Source organism: Schistocerca gregaria, chromosome 3 (assembly GCF_023897955.1).
Source record: "Schistocerca gregaria isolate iqSchGreg1 chromosome 3, iqSchGreg1.2, whole genome shotgun sequence".
NCBI classification, from domain to species: Eukaryota; Metazoa; Arthropoda; class Insecta; order Orthoptera; family Acrididae; genus Schistocerca; species Schistocerca gregaria.
Window position 1 is genome coordinate 843,323,781 of NC_064922.1, and position 20,052 is coordinate 843,343,832.

Here is a 20,052-nt window from a genome sequence, read left to right on the forward strand (position 1 = left end):
TCCAATTTCCTTGACATCGATCCGTTGTGGAATCTTAGAACATATTCTGAGCTCAAATATAATGAGGTATTTTGAATAGGTTGACCTCCTCCATGCCAACCAACATGGATTCCGAAAACATCGATCATGGGAAACCCAATTCGCACTTTTCTCACATGATCATACTGAAAGCCTTGGATCGAGGCAAACGGGTAGATGCAGTATTTCCGAAAACCATTTGACGCAGTATCACACCTACGATTATTGTCAAAAGTATGATCATATTGAGTATCAAGTGAAATTTGTGATTGGGTTGAGGACTTTTTGGTAGGGAGGACGCAAAATGTTGTCTTGGATGGAGAGTCATCGTCACATGCTGTGCCCCAGGGAAGTGTATTGAGACCTTTTCTGTTCATGTTGTATATTAACGACCTTGCAGACAAATGGTTCAAATGGCTCTAAGCACTATGGGAGTAAACTGCTGTGGTCATCAGTCCCCTAGAACTTAGAACTACTGAAACCTAAATAACCTAAGGACATCACACACATCCATGCCCAAGGCAGGGTTCCAACCTGCGACCGTAGCGGTCGCGCGGCTTCTGACTATAGCGCCTAGAACAGCTCGGCCACGCTGGCCGGCCCTTGCAGACAATATTAGTAGTAACCAAAGATACTTTGCAGATGATGCAGTTACCTGTAATGAAGTACTGTCTGAAAGAAGCTGCTAAAATGTTCACTCAGATTTTGATAAGATATCAAAGTGGTTCACAGACTGGCAAATTACATTAAATGTACAGAAATGTAAAATAGTGCATTTCACAAAACGAAGAAACGTAGTATCCTGTGACTGTAATATCAATGAGACACAGCTGGAATCGTCTTTCCGTTCAAGTACCCAAGCGTAACACTTTGTAGCGATATGAAATGGAATTATCATATAGGCTCAGTTTTGAGTAAAGCAGGTGGTAGACTTCGGTTTATTGGTAGAATACTGGGAAGCGCATTCATTGTACAAAGGAGATTACTTACAAATCACTTGTGCGATCCATTCTAGGATATTGCTCAAGTGTGTGGGGACCATCCCAAACAGGGCTAACGGGGGATATTGAACGTATACGGAGAAGGGCAGCATGAAAGTTTATTTGGCCCGTAGGAGCGTTTCATAGAGATACTAAAGAGACTGAACTGCAAGACTCTTGAAGATAGACGTTAACTATCCCGAGAAACTCTACCAATAAAGTTCCAAGAACCGGCTTTAAATGATGACTCTAGCAATATGCTACAACCCCCTACGTGTCGCTCACACAGGGATCGTGAGGATAAGCTTAGAATAATTACTGCCCGAACAGAGGCATTGAAAATATCATTCTTCCCACGCTCCATACATGAATGGAACAGGAAGAGACCCTAATAACTGGTACAATGGGACGTATCCTCTGCCATGCACTTCGCTTTGTTTTACAGAGTATGGATGTAGATTTGGATGCAGAATGTATTAGGACTATAACTTAGCTTCGGCCGTTTCGCAATAGATGGCAGTAGCGGTAGCGGAAAACATGGTACATTTAGTAGGTCTTAAGTCTCATACAGTAATCTTAGGCATTTGTAAATATAAAGCCTTCAACATATTTGTCGATTTCTGATTGCATAATGAAATTATTCTCGATTGAATATATCAGTGTAAGAGGCCAATTCTCATTTTCGGGAAGGTTTAATTTTCTGCTTTAACACGAAGAAATCTGTGGCTCAGGTTCATAAAATGTTGACTAAGACTTAACAATCAGACAAACGACCACAACACGATGATGGACATGAAAAAGTGATTTTGCAGCACGATAGTGCTGGACCGCATGTAGCAAAAGCGTCAAAACGTACTTGGAAATGTTGAAATGGAAAGTCCTACCCCACCTGCCGTAATCTCCAGGCATTGTTTCCTGTGACTACCACCCTTTCTGAACCTAGTCGATCAGCGTTTCTGGTCCTGTGAACAAGCGCATAATTCGCTCGATTCGTGGATATCCTTAAAAGACGCCCAGTTCTTCCGCCGCGGGATTCGTGTACTGCCCGAAAGATAGGAGAAAGCAGTGGCTAGGGATGGCTTAATACTTTGAATCGTTAAGTTTTTGCAGGTTTTTCACGATATGGCCTTGAACTTCTAGGAAAAACCGAAAGAACCAAAGTTCTAGCCCCAATATGTACTGCGTAAACTAACCTCCTAGAGAGTGTACTGAGTATTAACCATTCTACGTACAGCTGAAAAGTAGGTGAGCTGCAGTATAATTTCAGACACCCTTGATTTCAGAGAACTGCCGAATTTTTATGAGAGTAATAAACGACATAATGTTTCCTACTCGCAACAACTGCATTGAACTTGCAGAAATGCCCCATAAGTAGTTTCGATCCTATCACAGAATCATCTTCAGCTAACGTCACAGCTTGTCTATCTAGTAACGTCTGACAGTTTGTTTTGCATCAAATACGCCAGAATCATTGCTAGCTTATTCCTTTTTTTAACCTTGTATCTGTTGACGTTGATCTGAAGCCCGAGTAGAAATTTACGAGCTTTCTAGTACATCATAGTGGTGTCCATATTTTATAGGTGCAAAATTTTTACGTTCCATGTGAAAGTAGTTTCATTAACTTTCTCTATACTTTTATGCTGATCACTGATATTAGACCTTGCTTGGCTGGTAATAAGAGCATATGTTTGGTTATGAAGTTCGCAGTAGGGTTTTTAATTTTTTATCACAGAGTATTTTGCAATCATTAATGGATCGTTTGAACAACTGTATCTCCACTGCCACCACAGTTTGATTTGTCAGCAAATGAAGAAGAACAAGACAGCAGAAAACGATCACATCTTTGGTGTTACAGACAATGCTTACAGCAAGTCTAACACCAGTGTGTGTGTTAAGTAGAATGTATTAAAATAACGAAGCAGTCAATACACATATGTTTAATACAACTGTTTAATCAGCTGACAGAAGTTTCTGTTTGAAAAAAAGTTTAGTTCATAGGCACATGTTGTATTACATTTACCTCTCGCAAATAAACAGGTTGGTATTTGTATAGAAATGCAAGCAAAGCACAGAAGAAGGCCCCAGCTGAAAACTCATCAAGAGAGGAAGAGTGTTGAAGTAAAAGCAGAATTACTTGATATCTGGGAACTGCAACCAGTTCACTTCTCTATGGAGTTGGTGGGTTTGCTTTGGGATGAAATTAAGATCACGAAGAAAATAGCTGAGACTACTCACGTTACTGATAAACCTCTGTCACGTTATTACTACACAACTGCTTTTCAGCCAAGAACGAAGTTCTCGGGAGGAAATATTACTCACCACCGTTAATGAGCACGCTTGTCCCTTTGGAGCTTTGTAGGAGGTGTAGAATTGGTACCAGGCACAAATAAAACAGTGACTTCAGTTGCGGCAGTGGCGATGTGTGTTGTGTGCCAGCCATCTGTAACACACCAGTTCAGTAAGATGGTATATGTGGTGACCAGACAAAATGGCTGAAACATGGTATCGTGTCTGGACGTACCCACGACCACATTGTGAATGAAGTTTCCTGATTTGTTGGCGTATCAACGAGATTGTACAAAGTATGAACGAGGAATGGTGCACAGCAGCGATCGGCAACTGGCGGACCGTGGCCCACGTCAAAACTGGCTGACCAAAAATATTTTGAAAGCTTAAATTACGTTCTCAAATAATTAAAAAAAGGATCTTTCTGTAGATAGCAATTGGTTTGAACGCCACCCTTATATTTTTTCTAGTAGTCTACAATTAACTGCTGAATAATTAGAATTCTTCACTGGTAATTACAGATAGATTAAATTCATATTGGCTGTGCTGTGCAGCTCACGAGAGTGCGCGGAAGGGAGCAAAATGGTCGGCCGGCGCAGCGTGTCATATCGACCCACATAAAGGCTCTGTACACATGAATGCAGCACAAGAATTTCATAAAATGAAGAAGGAAATTTAATAAATCAATTTCAGACTCTGGCAACCTCTGAAAGCTCAATTAAGTCGGAGAAGGCACGTTCATTTAAACACCATTTTTTTGTGCTCGTAACTCGAACGATAGCTTAGCCTTAAAGCTACTCTGTGAAAGTTCCAGCGAGTTCACTCGACGGCGGCGATCTTTGACAACGAAGCACCTCCTTTGCTGTAAGGCTCCTTTGGTGTGCCGCAGCATATTCTTTGTCACGGGAGTAGCCCCTTTGCGGTGCGTCGGCTCTTGCTGTGTGCCGGGCGCCGCTATTTTTATAAAGAGCGAATTTACACTGAAGAGCCAAAGTAACTGGTACACCTGCCTAATATCGTTTAGGGAGAGTTTGGTGGGCAGCGGAAGTGTTTAAACTCAGAAGAGTGTTCCTGGAGCCACTCTGTAGCATTCTGGACGTGTGGGGTGTCGCATTGTCCTGCTGGAATTGCCCAAGTCCGTCGGAATGCACAATGGACATGAATGGATGCAGGTGATCCGACAGGATGCTTACGGTCAGAGTCGTATCTAGATGTATCGGGAGTCCCATATCACTCAAACTGCATACGCCCCCCACCATTGCAGAGCCTCCACCATCTTCAACAGCCCCTTGCTCACATATAGGGCCCATGCATTCATGAGATTGTCTGCTTACCCGTACGAGTCCACCTGCTCGATACAATTTGAAACGAGACTCGTCCGACCAGGCAACTTATTTCCAGTCATGAACAGTCCAAAGCATAGCCTTCCTAGTTCGCTCTATGTTGGGCAAGAAAAATCTGCAGAACCAGGGGTGCGTGTATGTTGGACATTTGACATAACACCGGAAGCCATTTTCAGACTCTGTGATTGTAAAACAATGTATTTTGGAAGTGGCAGTGTCACTTTTTGAAGAGAAAAGGGATCTTGTTGCCACAATTCAAGGTATTCCATTGTCGGTATGAAGTAATACAAGAAGAACCGAAATTCTGGGTGCTCGGACTTCTGCAGGAAGCGCCTTGCTACACCTTAGCACCAGAAGAATCATACTGTGTTGTTGATGAAGAACAAATGTCAATTTTCGTGCGATTTTTGGATATTGAAAGTAAAAGACTTACAGAATCATTGCTAACAATATTTCCGTTGAAAGGCAAGACTCGCTGAGAAGATTTATTAAAGAATTTTGATGACTTCACGACAAAATCAAACGTTAGCTATGACAAAACTGTCTTTCAACTGGTGGGTCCCCAGCGATGATCGGGAAAGAAAAAAGATCAGTAAAGAGAATTAAAGATGAGAATGCTGTGCCACTATCTTATCAATGCACATTTCTCCAGGCAGCCCTTCGCGAAAAACGTGAGTGTGACTCTGAAAGGAGTAATGGATAGGTTGATAAGTTGATTAATTTTATGAAGTCTCGTTCTGCTCTTCAGCACAGAGAACTCAAACAATTTGTTGTTGAGTGTGATTCGGCGATTTCTGACTTACTGCGGGACAACAATCTTCCTTGGTTCAGTAAAGGTCAAGTGGTTGAATTTTTTTGGGAAATAAGAGAAGAAGCAACATCTCGGTCAGAAACTTGGATTCACAAGAAACAAGAAACCATTTGGAGTTCCTAGCAAACGACCACAGTACTCTAGCTGTGACTCTCGTGAAAGACATTTTGAAACATTTAAATGCGCTCAATACCGAACTTCAAGGAAATCGGAAATTAGTATGTGATCTTGTTGATTAATCAGGTTTCTGCCGGTTATTCGCGTCTTTCCTGCACGATTAATCAACATGAAAACGCCTCGCCGGGAAAGCTTGAAGAATTGGAATATGTGATCTGATATATAAAGTGTGTCTTTTCTCCTTCGCGAGCTGAATATATTTGAAAAGACTTTTCAGACCAAGAAATTTTTCACTTTCTAACAATTTTTTAATACAAAATTAATTCTGATATAGACGTTTCAGTATTCTCAAATTTTATGTCAGATCTTAAGATGGAATTTGCAGCAAGATTCCAAAAGTTTTCAGAGATAGAAAAGCTGTCGCGATTCTTAAGATCGCCTTCTTGAGGTTTTCCAACGGCAGAATAGACGGATGTGGCTGCGAAGTTGTGCCTTTCTAAACCTTTACCTCAAAAGGAGATAATACACTTGCAGAAAGACATTTCCTTGCAGACATATGGAACTATAACCGCTGAATAATTTGTCCCAGAGAAATAAGAAAAATGCGAAGAATTAGCCATACACCTGGCTACAATGTTTGACTCCACATACATTTGTGAAATTTCATTTTCAAAAATCAGTGGCACCCAGCAATGTTGAACAGGTGCAGACACCAACAAGTGACATTATCTTAGTAGAATCAATTCCATCAGTGGTACCCAGTAATGTTGAACAGGTGCAGGTACCAACAAGTGACATTATTTCAGTAGAAGCAGTTCCATCAGTGGCACCCAGTAATGTTGAACAGGTGCAGGTAACAGTTCATAATATTCACTATCACTAATCACAGTTCATCAGAGTTTATCAGCAGAAATTAAACATTTCCATGTTGCAGCCATCAATGATGATAGGTGCAAGCACGAACAACAGTTTGAATGCACACACAATCGCTTTTACAAAATTATTATCAATGATATTACTCTAAACATTTTTTTTGTCGTCAGTCTACTGACTGGTTTGATGCGGCCCGCCACAAATTCCTTTCCTGTGCTAACCTCTTCATCTCAGAGTAGCATTTGCAAGCTACGTCCTCAATTATTTGCTTGACGTATTCCAATCTCTGTCTTTCTCTACAGTTTTTGCCCTCTACAACTCCCTCTAGTACCATGGAGGTCATTCCCTCATGTCTTAGCAGATGTCAGATCATCCTGTCCCTTCTCCTTATCAGTGTTTTCCACATATTCCTTTCCTCTCCGATTCTGCGTAGAACCTCCTCATTCCTTACCTTATCAGTCCACTTAATTTTCAACATTCGTCTATATCACCACATCTCAAATGCTTCGATTCTCTTCTGTTCCGGTTTTCCCACAGTCCATGTTTCTCTACCATACAATGCTGTACTCCAGACGTACATCCTCAGAAATTTCTTCCTCAAATTAAGGCCGGTATTTGATATTAGTAGACTTCTCTTGGCCAGAAATGCCTTTTTTGCCATAGCGAGTCTGATTTTGATGTCCTCCTTGCTCCGTCCGTCATTGGTTATTTTACTGCCTAGGTAGCAGAACTCCTTAACTTCATTGACTTCGTGACCATCAATCCTGATGTTAAGTTTCTCGCTGTTCTCATTTCTACTACTTCTCATTACCTTCGTCTTTCTCCGATTTACTCTTAAACCATACTGTGTACTCATTAGACTGTTCATTCCGTTCAGCAGAGCATTTAATTCTTCTTCACTTTCACTCAGGATAGCAATGTTATCAGTGAATCGAATCATTGATAACCTTTCACCTTGTATTTTAATTCCACTCCTGAATCTTTCTTTTATTTCCATCATTGCTTCCTCGATGTACAGATTGAAGAGTAGGGGCGAAAGGCTACAGCCTTGTCTTACTCCCTTCTTAATACGAGCACTTCGTTCTTGATCGTCCACTCTTATTATTCCCTCTTGGTTGTTGTACATATTGTATATGACCCGTCTCTCCCTATAGCTTACCCCGACTTTTTTCAGTATCTCGAACAGCTTGCACCATTTTATATTGTCGAAAGCTTTTTCCAGGTCGACAAATCCTATGAACGTGTCTTGATTTTTCTTTAGCCTTGCTTCCATTATTAGCCGTAACGTCAGAATTGCCTCTCTCGTGCCTTTAGTTTTCCTAAAACCAAACTGATCGTCACCTAGCGCATTCTCAATTTTCTTTTCCATTCTTCTGTATATTATTCTTGTAAGCAGCTGCGATGCATGAGCTGTTAAGCTGATTGTGCGATATTTCTCGCACTTGTCAGCTCTTGCCGTCTTCGGAATTGTGTGGATAATGCTTTTCCGAAAGTCAGATGGTATGTCGCCAGACTCATATATTTTACACACCAACGTGAATAGTCGTTTTGTTGCCACTTCCCCTAATAATTTTAGAAATTCTGATGGAATGTTATATATCCCTTCTGCCTTATTTGACCGTAAGTCCTCCAAAGCTCTTTTAAATTCCGATTCTAATACTGGATCCCCTATCTCTTCTAAGTCGACTCCTGTTTCTTCTTCTGTCACATGTCACATCAGACAAATCTTCACCCTCATATAGGCTTTCAATGTATTCTTTCCACCTATCTGCTCTCTTCTCTGCATTTAACAGTGGAATTCCCGTTGCACTCTTAATGTTACCACCGTTGCTTTTAATGTCACCAAAGGTTGTTTTGACTTTCCTGTATGCTGAGTCTGTCCTTCCGACAATCACATCTTTTTCGATGTCTTCACATTTTTCCTGCAGCCATTTCGTCTTAGCTTCCCTGCACTTCCTATTTATTTCATTCCTCAGCGACTTGTGTTTCTGTATTCCTGATTTTCCGGATCATGTTTGTACTTCCTCCTTTCATCAATCAACTGAAGTATTTCTTCTGTTACCCATGGTTTCTTCGCAGCTACCTTCTTTGTACCTATGTTTTCCTTCCCAACTTCTGTGATGACCCTTTTTAGAGACGTCCATTCCTCTACAACTGTGTTGCCTACTGCGCTGTTCCCTATTGTTGTATCTATAGCGTTAGAGAACTTCAAACGTATCTCGTCATTCCTTAGAACTTCCGTATCCCACTTCTTAGCGTCTAAACATACAAATTATAATAAACACACAAATGATATCAGATAATTGTCATATTAACTATTACAAATACACAAAAATCAGTAAACCTATAATATTTATGTGTGTCAGTGCAAGCCACAACCAACAAGTAAAATAATAATTAGGAGGTAGGTGTGTACCAATTATTTGGGATTAGGAAAGCAAAACACACAAAACACACAAAACACACTCACTCATCTTTCCAATTGAATAGTGTTAACTGTGTAAATGCAATTCTGTCAAAAATTTGATGTTCAACATGTGTATCAAGTAGTAGTGGTACAGTGTATAACAGTCAATAATAGTTAGTCAACGTCATAGTCATCATGTCAAGACCAATGTTTGCCAAGCCATATCAAATGTATGGTTGCTGAACAACTGTCAGTGTGCCAAGATATGCAAATACTTCCTCTCTCCAAAAAAAAAAAGTATATACTGCTTATTGATTTAACAAAGTGTGTGTGTGTGTGTGTGTGTGTGTGTGTGTGTGTGTGTAGACAATCTTCCTTCTACTTGAGTGTTCTACTCTGCCATCTTCATCCTCCTTGTTCCATATAAACCAAAAAAAAAACAAAAAAAAATCCTCCTCACTTACTTTACCTCTTATCCACCAAAACTCCAATAATCATCAGCATCACATAATCTTAATACTTCAATGATACCTCTTACGTCGATACATATAAACCTTATCATCAGTATCATTTACCTTACCTCTTGTCCACCAAAACTCCAATAATCATAAGCTTCACACATACACAATACCTCAATAATATCTCTTCAATACGTCGATACATATAAACCTTATCGCCAATATCATTACACTTCTATAACAACTCTTTCCTCTAGTCAGTCTCCTCGAACTAGTACAGATAAAATCCTAGTGCAAACTTCAATTCATTATCCTATACAATCCGAAGACACAATGTCCACACACAACCTCTGTGTAATCCATCTGACCCAAATCTTCTACTCATTATGAATTATAAAATACATTTTGGTTACCTTGTCCGTCATTAAATAAAAGAAATGCATACATGACTTCTAACAGCCTTTAGTTTGAATAACTTTCAGTAAGTAAGCACGAGTACGGAGTGTGAATGATCGTAATATTTCACAGTGTGTACACCACTTCAAGAATCATGGCAAAACAGAAGCAAACATGTGGAGTGTTTCTTGTGTCAAGTGCCACTTGCTATTTCAATTGCTCACGAAGAATGCAGTGTAATAACTGTCAATGGCCTAAACCTAGTGTTCGTATGTCATGTCGTTAGCTTCCTTGCTATTAGCAAAAATTTATACAGCTTCCATAAAACCTCCAGCTCATGTGAATTCAATGAAGTTTCTTGTACCAATGTCGTTCGTAGAATTATAGCAGTTCATTTTCTTATCTTAAAACATAAGGCACTGAGCGTAAGCAAAACATGCAATAGCGAGTAAATGTACCAGTAGACAACAGAATGTTAACAAGTGGATGTAGCACAATCCCTATAACGAGGCTCTGCCAAGGGAACAATCTATAATTAATGACATAGTATGACCTATACTCCATGTTCATACACTGTAGTACAGCATTTCTACATACCAAATTAAAGATTAGTTATGACAACAGAACAGAAATGTGTAAATATGCAATTCATACGCAAAGCAGCAAATATATATCTTACATAATAAACAGGTCATTAGCATCATATCGGCTTAAGCAAATAAATGTTCATATGTAATCTTAATAAGTAAACACGAAGGCGCAAGCAGATAAATCACAAAGTATAACTTACATACATAACCGTATCAGCACAACTGATCAGGTGACAATTATAATTTAAATAAATAAGCACATCAGGCACATAAAAAAATGTGACATCAGTGAAAAAGCAGTGCAGCCAAGCGATGCTTAGTACACATAAGTTGTTCATTAATCAATAATTGTCAAAATCAGTTAACACATAGTATAAATCACGTAATCGCGAGCAGCAAATTACGCCTAAAGTACGTACCTAAGTGGAAATGTTACCTCAAAAATAAACTCAATTAATAGTTACCTTTTTAGTTTATTACTTTCTTCTTCGAAATTACATTCTTCGTGAAATTTTCTCGATAGCAAGTCCTCTTAACGTCGGACACACACAGAATTTATCTGAAGTTCTTAAATATTTTATAAAACTGTATCCTGAAAAAAACTGAACGTTAATAACATAATTTATCAAGTCACTATAGCTTATACTGAATTTAATCAGAGAAATTAGACTGCGTATTTGTTTACGGCTGTCACTGCATTCGCACAGAGCGCTCGATCAGCTGTAGGTACGTGTGACGTAAGAAGTAATTGTTTGCGGTCAACGACTGCCTTGTGCGGCGCGCAGACTTGACTTGCTTTGAGTATGTGCCCCCGCCAGAACACGGCCCGGTATCCTTGTATTCTCTGCGTGTTTACGTATAACTGTTAGTTTCTCAAAAGTATGTCATTCCACAAAAATTTTAACGTTCGATATTTGATGTATTCCCTTAGAGCGCCGAGATTTAAGAATTTCTACTTCGACAGTGTTGTCATGAATAATTTTGTGAGACAAACGGTGAGACTTAATTAACACCTTTTGACCAACTGACAAGGTTTTTAAACGACCAGGACGTTTAGCTGATTTCTCTCTTATAACAGCCGCAGATGCAATATTTTGTAGAGAAAGGTGGAAAACTTCAGAATGCCGCAGTTTCCGTGAAGGCGGAAAAGGAACGATTTCAGAAATGCGGTTTGTCGGTGCTTTATTTTTTAATATTAATATAGGCGGTAAAGAAGTTGAATCATTAGGGAGTTCATTCAGAATGTTTTGAAAAATCTGAAGATACTGGTCCCACGTTCTGTGATTCTGATGACAATAAAGTCGATACAATTTATTGATTTCCTTCATCAATCTCTCTGAAGCGTTAGATTGAGGGTGAAAAAGTGAAATGAAAATTGATTTAGTCTTACGACGCCGTAGAGTACGAAGCCGAATTTTTTGAACGAAACTGTGATCCATCATCTGATCTAACCTTATCAACATGACTCAGTCCTTTAAGAAAATGCTTGATGAAAGCATTAGATACTGAACGAGCTGTTGCTTTCCGTAAAGGTGTAAAACACACATATTTTGATGTCAATTCCACTGCTACCAAAATGTACGCAAAACCATTAGTAGAACGAACCACTGGACCGAACAAATCGACTGCAGCCATCTCCTTTAATTTCGTTGGAATCATAGGAAACAACGGTGCTCTGTGAGAAATAGTTGGCGGCTTAGCCTTTTGACATAATTTGCATTATGAATTGCAATATGTTTTTTCCATATTACTGAAGTAGCAATTTTCTCGTAATTTATGAAAGCATTTTCTGGGACAAAAGTGTGCATAACTGAAATGTGTATACCAAATCAATTTATTAACCTACTCATGAGGAATGCAAACTAACGAAACAAAGTTGTTGACCCATTTTCGTTTAAAAAGAATATCATTGCGAACTAAATAATACTGTCTAACCGCTACGCTTTCCTTTCTCCGTCACTTCTCCTTAATGTCCTTCCAGGTTGGGTCCTTGTTTTGCTCCTTAGCGATGTCCTGGAGCGAAGACGAAATAAAATTTTCAAACGCAACACCTTGAATATACATCAAACAATAATTGTTTGCTTTGCAGTCCTCCTCAGCACTTTGTTTCAAACCCATAAGTGCACGTGATAAAGCATCAGCAATAATATTTCAAGAACCCTGTTTGTAAACAATACTAAAATCACATTCCTGTAGATACAGCGCCCATCGTGATAATCTTCCATGTGTTAATTTTGTTGACATAAGAAATTCCAGAGCTCGATGATCGGTGTAAACCTTAGTTTGTCTACCATACAAAAATATGCGAAATTTTGTCAAAGCCCAAACAACAGCCAAGGCTTCAAGTTCCGTAATCGAATAATTCTTTTCTGATTTAGAGAGAACACGACTTTCAAATGCAATAGTTTTCTGTATTACAACGCCGTTTTCTTCTATCTCTTGAAATAAGTGTGCACCTAGGCCTCTGTATGATGAGTCCGCCGCCAAACAAAAATCTTTAGATAATTCCGGATGTGAAAGAAGTGGAGCAGCAACTAAAGCATCACGAAGTTGTTCAAATTCTGATTGAGCTTCCTCATCCCAACACCAAGTAGAATTCTTTCCAGATAGTTCACATAAACGAGATGTGGCCAAATTCTCCAATCTAACAAAGCGTCTAAGAAAATTACAGACACCAAGGAAACTACGAACATCACGTTTTGTAGTAGGAACAGCATAATTACGAATAGCGTCTAGTTTCTCTGGATCAGGAAGAATACTTTCTGTAGAAATAATGACCAAGAAATTTCACTTGAGAATGACCAAATTCAGATTTTTCGAAGTTCACTGTAATGCCAACTCTTGCAGAAATACGTAATAATGAATCCAAAATTTTGTTATGCTCACTCCAAGAACGTTTAGAAATAAGAATATCGCCAACATATGAAGTAATATTGTCACGAAGATAAACAGTAAAATTTATTTTAAACTACGAATGAATGCTGCTGATGATACAGTAAGTCCAAATGGTAATTTCCGTAATTGATAACAGTTACCAAAGGCTAAAAAGGCAGTGTATTTTCTACAATCAGAGTGAAGTTCTATTTGCCAAAAACTTGCGCGTGTATCAATTGTGGATAAAACTTGAAGTTCATCTAAATTTTGTTTGGGTCAGTTTCACGAATGGTGATATTATTTATCTGTCTGGAATCCAGAACCAAACGAATTGACCCATCCTTTTTAAGAACGACATTTAATGGGCTGGTATAAGGAGTGACTGCTGGCTCAATAATGCCTTGATCTAACATGCATTGAAGTTCACTCTTAACCTTGTCTCTATAAGCCAAAGGAATAGCGTACGTTTTTCCTCGAAATAGTGTGTGTTCATTTACTTTAAATAAATATTGTAAGCCTTGTATAGCTCCTGTGTGATGACTAAATACTGTAGCATGTGAAGTCAAAATTTGGTGCAGTTCTTCTCTTGCAACGTCATCTGGCACTTCAGCTTTGTTAACCTTTTCATTAATTAATTCTTCACTATTAATTATATCCTCCATCCCGTCTCTGTACCTATTGTCGTGGTTATGAATGAACACATTGTCGTCATAATGCTCAGCGAAAACATCAGAAGTAAGAAACCTTAAACATTTTGTCTGATTCAGATTTCGTTACACACTCAAAAAATTTCAAACATCTCGGCATTCCGGCAACAGTCAAGTTCACACTTCCTTCTTTAAAGTTTAAAATTGCCTTATGTGTGTTAAGAAACTCCATACCTAATACAATTTGTGTACTGAGTAATGGAACAATAATAAAATCAGCAGAAAATTCATATCCTTAACAAATGAAATTTAAGTTGGTCTGTTGTTTGACTTACACACTTTTTCCAGAAATAGCTCCTCGAATTGTAGTTTTAGAAACAGGTAACACAGCAATAGTTCTTGCACATATACGAAAAACTGATTCACTAATAACATTCAATGGGCTCCCAGAATCTAAAACCGCAGTGAACTTATTCTTACTCACACATACTTCAATAACAGGATGTAAAAAAGCGTCTACATTATTTTCCTTTTCGTCTAGCAAAATATCTCTCATGTCTTCCAGGCGTACGTAGTGTAAAGTCGTAGTGTCATTACTTTCTGAATCGTCTGTATTGCTGACAGAAGCCGAAGCTGCAAGTCATTGTCGATTGTTTGCGTCACGTATTTGATTATTCGCGTCATTTCGCGGTTCAGTTTCTACGATTTGCGCTTGTCTCTCCGGATTTCTGTCACGCGGAGGATGCCAATTAGGTCCCTCCTGTCTGTTACATGTAAATTCTTGGTTGTGTCTGTTATTAAAATTTCTATTTTCCTGTCTACCTGCATGACTACTTCTTGTGTAATTTCGACTGTCACTTCTGAAATTATTGTTATATCTACTACCCTGGTTATTTCTGTAGTAAGAATTCCTATTATTGTATGAATAATTTCAGTCTTTATGATACCGATTACCGGTTCCGTATGACTGATCATTCCGGTAGGAGATCCCGTTGTTATAATTGTCTGTGTAATTTCTGTTAGAACGTCTGTTACTGTCATAAGGCTGGTATCTATTGTCCTGTCTGTTTCGTCTGTCATTTTCAAAATTACCGCTATAACGTCCGTTCCGATCATTATCACTTTTCTTTGAAAATCTATTGTGATTACCGTTACTGAAAAAAATTACAAGAATTCCCGTCGTCGTTGTCATACTCAAATTTCTTGTAGTAAAGCCTTAAAAGTCTCAATGTCGTCTTTACATCTTCCGGCTAAAGCAATTTGTCTTATCGATTGTGGCAGCTTAGTTAAGCAAATGCGAATTAATTCAGTCGGGCTATAAGGATTGCAAAGGACCTGATTCTTTCGAATCATGTCTTCAAAGTATTCTGCTGGCGTGCGGAACTCTGACTGTTTAAAATTACGCTGCATAATAAGACTATGTTTGACTCTGTCTTCCGTGTTTTCGGACCCAATATGCCGATAGAAATGCATGATAAAAATCATTTAAATTATTACAATCTCTAATAAGAGCGCATATGCGCGTCGCCTGTTCGTTTTCTAAATATCCACACATATATTCCAGTTTGTGACTTAGTGGCCAGTTTGGTGGAAGTGCGTACATTAATTGATCTAACCATGAACATGGATGTATGTCATTCTTAGAATTGCGAAAGATCTTAACTTTCCGAACAGTTAAGAAGTGTTTATAGTCAAAGTTTTCGCCTCGTGGCGACAAAGACCTACCGCGTCTGTCCCAGTCCCAATGTCGATTATTGTCAAGTTCGCGCGCCTGGCGCTCTCTTGTTGCAGCTCGTAAATGAAATAAATTATTTTCTTCAAAACCCGCTGCTATCTGTGATTCTAGATTTCTTCTACTGTCTTTACCTACGATTTCGCTTTCAATTTGTTTGACTTGCTTTCGTAACGCTTCAAATTCCCTTTTAACGCGTTCATTAAATTTTCCTTGATTTTCAACATGTTTGTTTATGTTCTGATACTCTTCGGTTTGTGCAAATGGCAATGGAGTTGTATCATCTGAATCTCTGTCCCCATTTAAACTAAGGTTTGTCAATTTATCTGAAATCTCCTCAACTCTTTCCGATAAGTTACCTATTTGTTCTTTCTGTTTATTTACGTCTTCCGTAAGTGCCGTGACTCGGGTTTCCGTATTGACACATTTAGTAGTTAACTGTTCATACTGTCGTCTTAGGCTATTTATTCTGTCATTTGGTACGGATTCCTCGTTTCTTTCAAATATTTCTTTCTTATCGTGTGCACGTTGTAAATTTAACTACGAATTTTTTTTTACTATCACGCGATCTCTTTCTTCCTGTTCTCTATCCTGTTCCTTTTGTCTGATTTCTATTGAAATTAATCTATTATTGTGAGCATTCAAAATCGGTTGTACTTCTTCTCTAATTTCTTTCTTTAATTCATCTTTCATGTTTTTGAAACATGTCATTCGTGAGTCTAATCGTGTTTCCATTGTTCCCATATCAGTTTCTAACCGTGTTGCCAGAGTTCCCATCTCTGTTTTTAATTCAGACCCTAACTGTGATCCCGGTGAGTCTAACCGTTTTTCCATTGTTACCATCTCAGTTTTAATTGTTCCCAAATGTAATATTGCACTCATCAACTGCTCCATTTTAACTGGTTCGAAATTCTTTTCGCCCCTAACATTTCCCGTAAAACTAACTTCGTTCGTCATAGCAGTAAAGCTACCTGTGTTCGATACTATTCCAGAATCTTCTGTCGTTAATCTCGTATTCTGGAAATTTTTGATTGTGAAAAATTTTGAACTGGTTCCGTACTATTTTCCCGGCTTATTAAATTGTTTTCTACTTCATTATTAATCATACTGTTCTCCTTTGTTGGCGAGTTCGCCATGTTAACAATTTCGTCATTCTGACTATCCATCATTTTTGCCTTTTTCATCGATCGCGTAATCATTTACAAAACATACAAAACTCGTCACTACACGAAAATTACGCACAATATAACACTTTATCACCAATAATATAATTCAAACGAAATGCTTCCCGACAAACACGATTAATAAACAATAATTGCACAAAATTGTCAAACCCGTATACGACTCATCAAAAACTAAATCCACAAAAATACAATCAGATGAATGGCAAGACAACTACAAATGTTCAATTACAAAATCTATACATGCAATATAGACTACCATTACTAAACTACAAATTACTACAACAATACTACTGTCTGCTATTTTTACTATCAAAAGAATTCCAAGGGACGATCCGAAGCAGCGGTCGTCACGTGCATGGGGGCTTAATTATTTTAAGTGGAAATATTTTTTTTTCTGTATGTCCGGTTACGAAGTCTCGCAACCGGTTGGCCTTGAGTAGTATTAGTACGCAATCTGACTGCATAGAATAACAACAAAGAATGAAAGGAAATTTCCGTTAACACAATTAATTCATTAAGTCCCCCCGAAACAACAAAGCACAAGTGAAACTGTTCTGTGTGTGGAAGTGTGATTCAACGTACACATCTGTCACGGTTCTTCCTCGATACGACAAGATATTTTAAACACCATTTGCAAGGAAGTAATTAAAAAAACCAGAAACACTATAATTGCAGATAGAAACCAGAATTACAATCTAATACATGAACACAAGCCAGATGCTTTGTGGACTGAACCTGTGACCAAGAGGCATTGTTAGTTAGGAAATTTGAAATTAAAAAAAAAAATTGTTACCTTTATATATATTGACGAAAAATACACTCTGATCATTGCAACATCCCCAATCAAACAGCATCTGCTGTCTCGTCCAACAGAACAACTGCACACGACATGCCCACAGCTAGTACTGCTATCGACATCCTCTCAACAAGCACTGCTCACGGCAACCTCAGAACTACAAAACACTCTTTGGCGCAATCTCTGGCGCTGTGACTCAGTGTAGGCACCTTTCAAGGTCACGAGTACATTCAGGGGCGTTAGCTTCTTTGTGCCATTTTATCAGATCTCCATGTTGATCCATCTTACTCTGTTGATTTGTTACAGCCGGATGGCATACACACATATCATGACACTGCCATGACATATGACAGCAGTAGAGAGCCACATTTCTGCCTGGTACCTGGTACAAAAACTACAACGTTCCAAATGGACAAGTGTACTCTTTAAAGGGGGTGACTAATATTTCCTCTGGAGAACTTAGTGCCCAGTGGGAAAACAATTGTGTAGTAATATAATGCGTTAGAGGTTCATTAGCAGGGTGAGCAGTCTGGTTTTTTTTTTTTTTTTTTTTTTTTTTTGTGGTCTTAAATTCCATTCTGAAGCTAACCCGCCATGTGAGTCAATAGGTGAACAGGTTGATTCTTGTATACTCTTCCTGTCTTGGTGAGTTTTCTGCTGGCTCCTCCTTCTATGCTTCATTTGTCTTTCTGTATGATTGCCAACCTGTATTCTTTTTTTTTTTTTTTTTTTTTGAGAAGTAAATAGAATACATCAGATGCCTACGGTTTTTTAAACGGGTTACAATACATCGTTATGACTGTATAAGGACGTGTTTGCTTTTGCAGGTAACATGTCCGCTGAAAAGGAGGCGATGTCGGGCGAGAAGGACAGGATGTTGGACGAGAAGGACAAGACGACGACGGAGAAGGAGCGCCTGGTGGCCTACCGGCGGAAGCGATCCGACCGGAAAAGGAAGAAGGCGACGGCGGCGGCGGCGGAGAAGCAGAGGATCGCCGCCGAAGAGCGCCGGGCGCCGCGGATGGTGGCCCCCGATGGCGGCTGGGGCTGGGTCGTCGTGCTCGGCGTCAGCGTCGTCAACGTGAGCACTAACCACCTGTCTCTACCTGTCCGTCCAACTCTCCACCTTCTGTAGTCTACTTGCCTGTAATCTGCAGCTGAGAAGAATGTGACATGAAGCGGCTGACATTCTTTTATAATTTTACTTTACACGCCCAATTCCAAAGGACCAAAAAGAGGAGCAAACCTCCATGGTCATGGAACGTCAGTACATAAAATTACAAAAGTAATAACAGATAAAATAAATGTTTATGAATCGTAAGAATACGACAAGCCAAAGGCATTGCCACAGCGGTAATATCAGTTCCTGTCAGATCACTGAAGTTAAGCGCTGTTGGGCTGGACCAGCAATTGGACAGGTGACCATTCAGTCAGCCGAGCGCTGTTGTAAAGCGGGGCCACTTGATTGAGAAGAAGCGGCTCCTGTCTCTTAAACTGACATGCGACTGGGAGAGCAGTGTGCTGACCACTGTGCCCCTCCATCTCCATCTAAATCTACATCTACATCCATACTCCGCAAGCCACCTGGCGGTGTGTGGCGGAGGGCACCTAGAGTACCTCTATCGGTTCTCCCTTCTATTCCAGTCTCGTATTGTACGTGGAAAGAAGGATTGTCGGTATGCTTCTGTGTGGGCTCTAATCTCTCTGATTTTATCCTCATGGTCTCTTCGCGAGATATACGTAGGAGGGAGCAATATACTGCTTGACTCTTCGGTGAAGGTATATTCTCGGAACTTTAACAAAAGCCCGTACCGAGCTGCTGTGCGTCTCTCCTGCAGTCTTCCACTGGAGTTTATCTGTCATCTCCTTAATTCTTTCGCGATTACTAAACGATCCTGTAACGAAGCGCGCTGCTCTCCGTTGGATCTTCTCTATCTCTTCTATCAACCCTATCAGGTATGGATCCCACACTGCTGAGCAGTATTCAAGCAGTGGGCGAACAAGCGTACTGTAACCTACTTCCTTTGTTTTCCGATTGCATTTCCTTAGGATTCTTCCAATGAATCTCAGTCAGGCATCTGTTTTACTTTATATGATCATTCCATTTTAAATAACTCCTAATGCCTACTCAGAGATAATTTATGGAATTAACTGCTTCCAGTTGCTAACCTGCTATTTTGTAGCTAAATGATAAGGGATCTATCTTTCTATGTATTCGCAGCACATTACACTTGTCTGCATTGAGATTCAATTGCCATTCCCTGCACCATGCGGCAATTCGCTGCAGATCCTCCTGCATTTCAGTACAATTTTCTATTGATACAACCTCTCGGTACACCACAGCATCATCTGCAAAAAGCCTCAGTGAACTTCCGATGTCATCCACAAGGTCATTTATTTATATTGTGAATAGCAACGGTCCTATGACACTCCCTTGCGGCACACCTGAAATTTGTCTGATAGTCCATATGCTTTTACTTTGTTCATTAAACGACTGTGGGGAACTGTATGAAACGCCTTGCGGAAGTCAAGAAACACGG

The 20,052-nt window shown here is 39.4% G+C and overlaps 1 protein-coding gene across 1 annotated transcript in view; it reads left to right on the plus strand.

Annotated features, from left to right (window-relative positions):
• Positions 1–20,052, plus strand: part of LOC126354735 (uncharacterized) — a 603,498-nt gene that overhangs the window by 186,443 nt on the left and 397,003 nt on the right. Inside the window, exon 2 of the mRNA XM_050004601.1 lies at positions 18,340–18,593. Coding sequence (XP_049860558.1) covers positions 18,345–18,593 — 249 coding nt within the window. The 5' untranslated portion in view covers positions 18,340–18,344. The remainder of the gene's footprint in view (positions 1–18,339; positions 18,594–20,052) is intronic.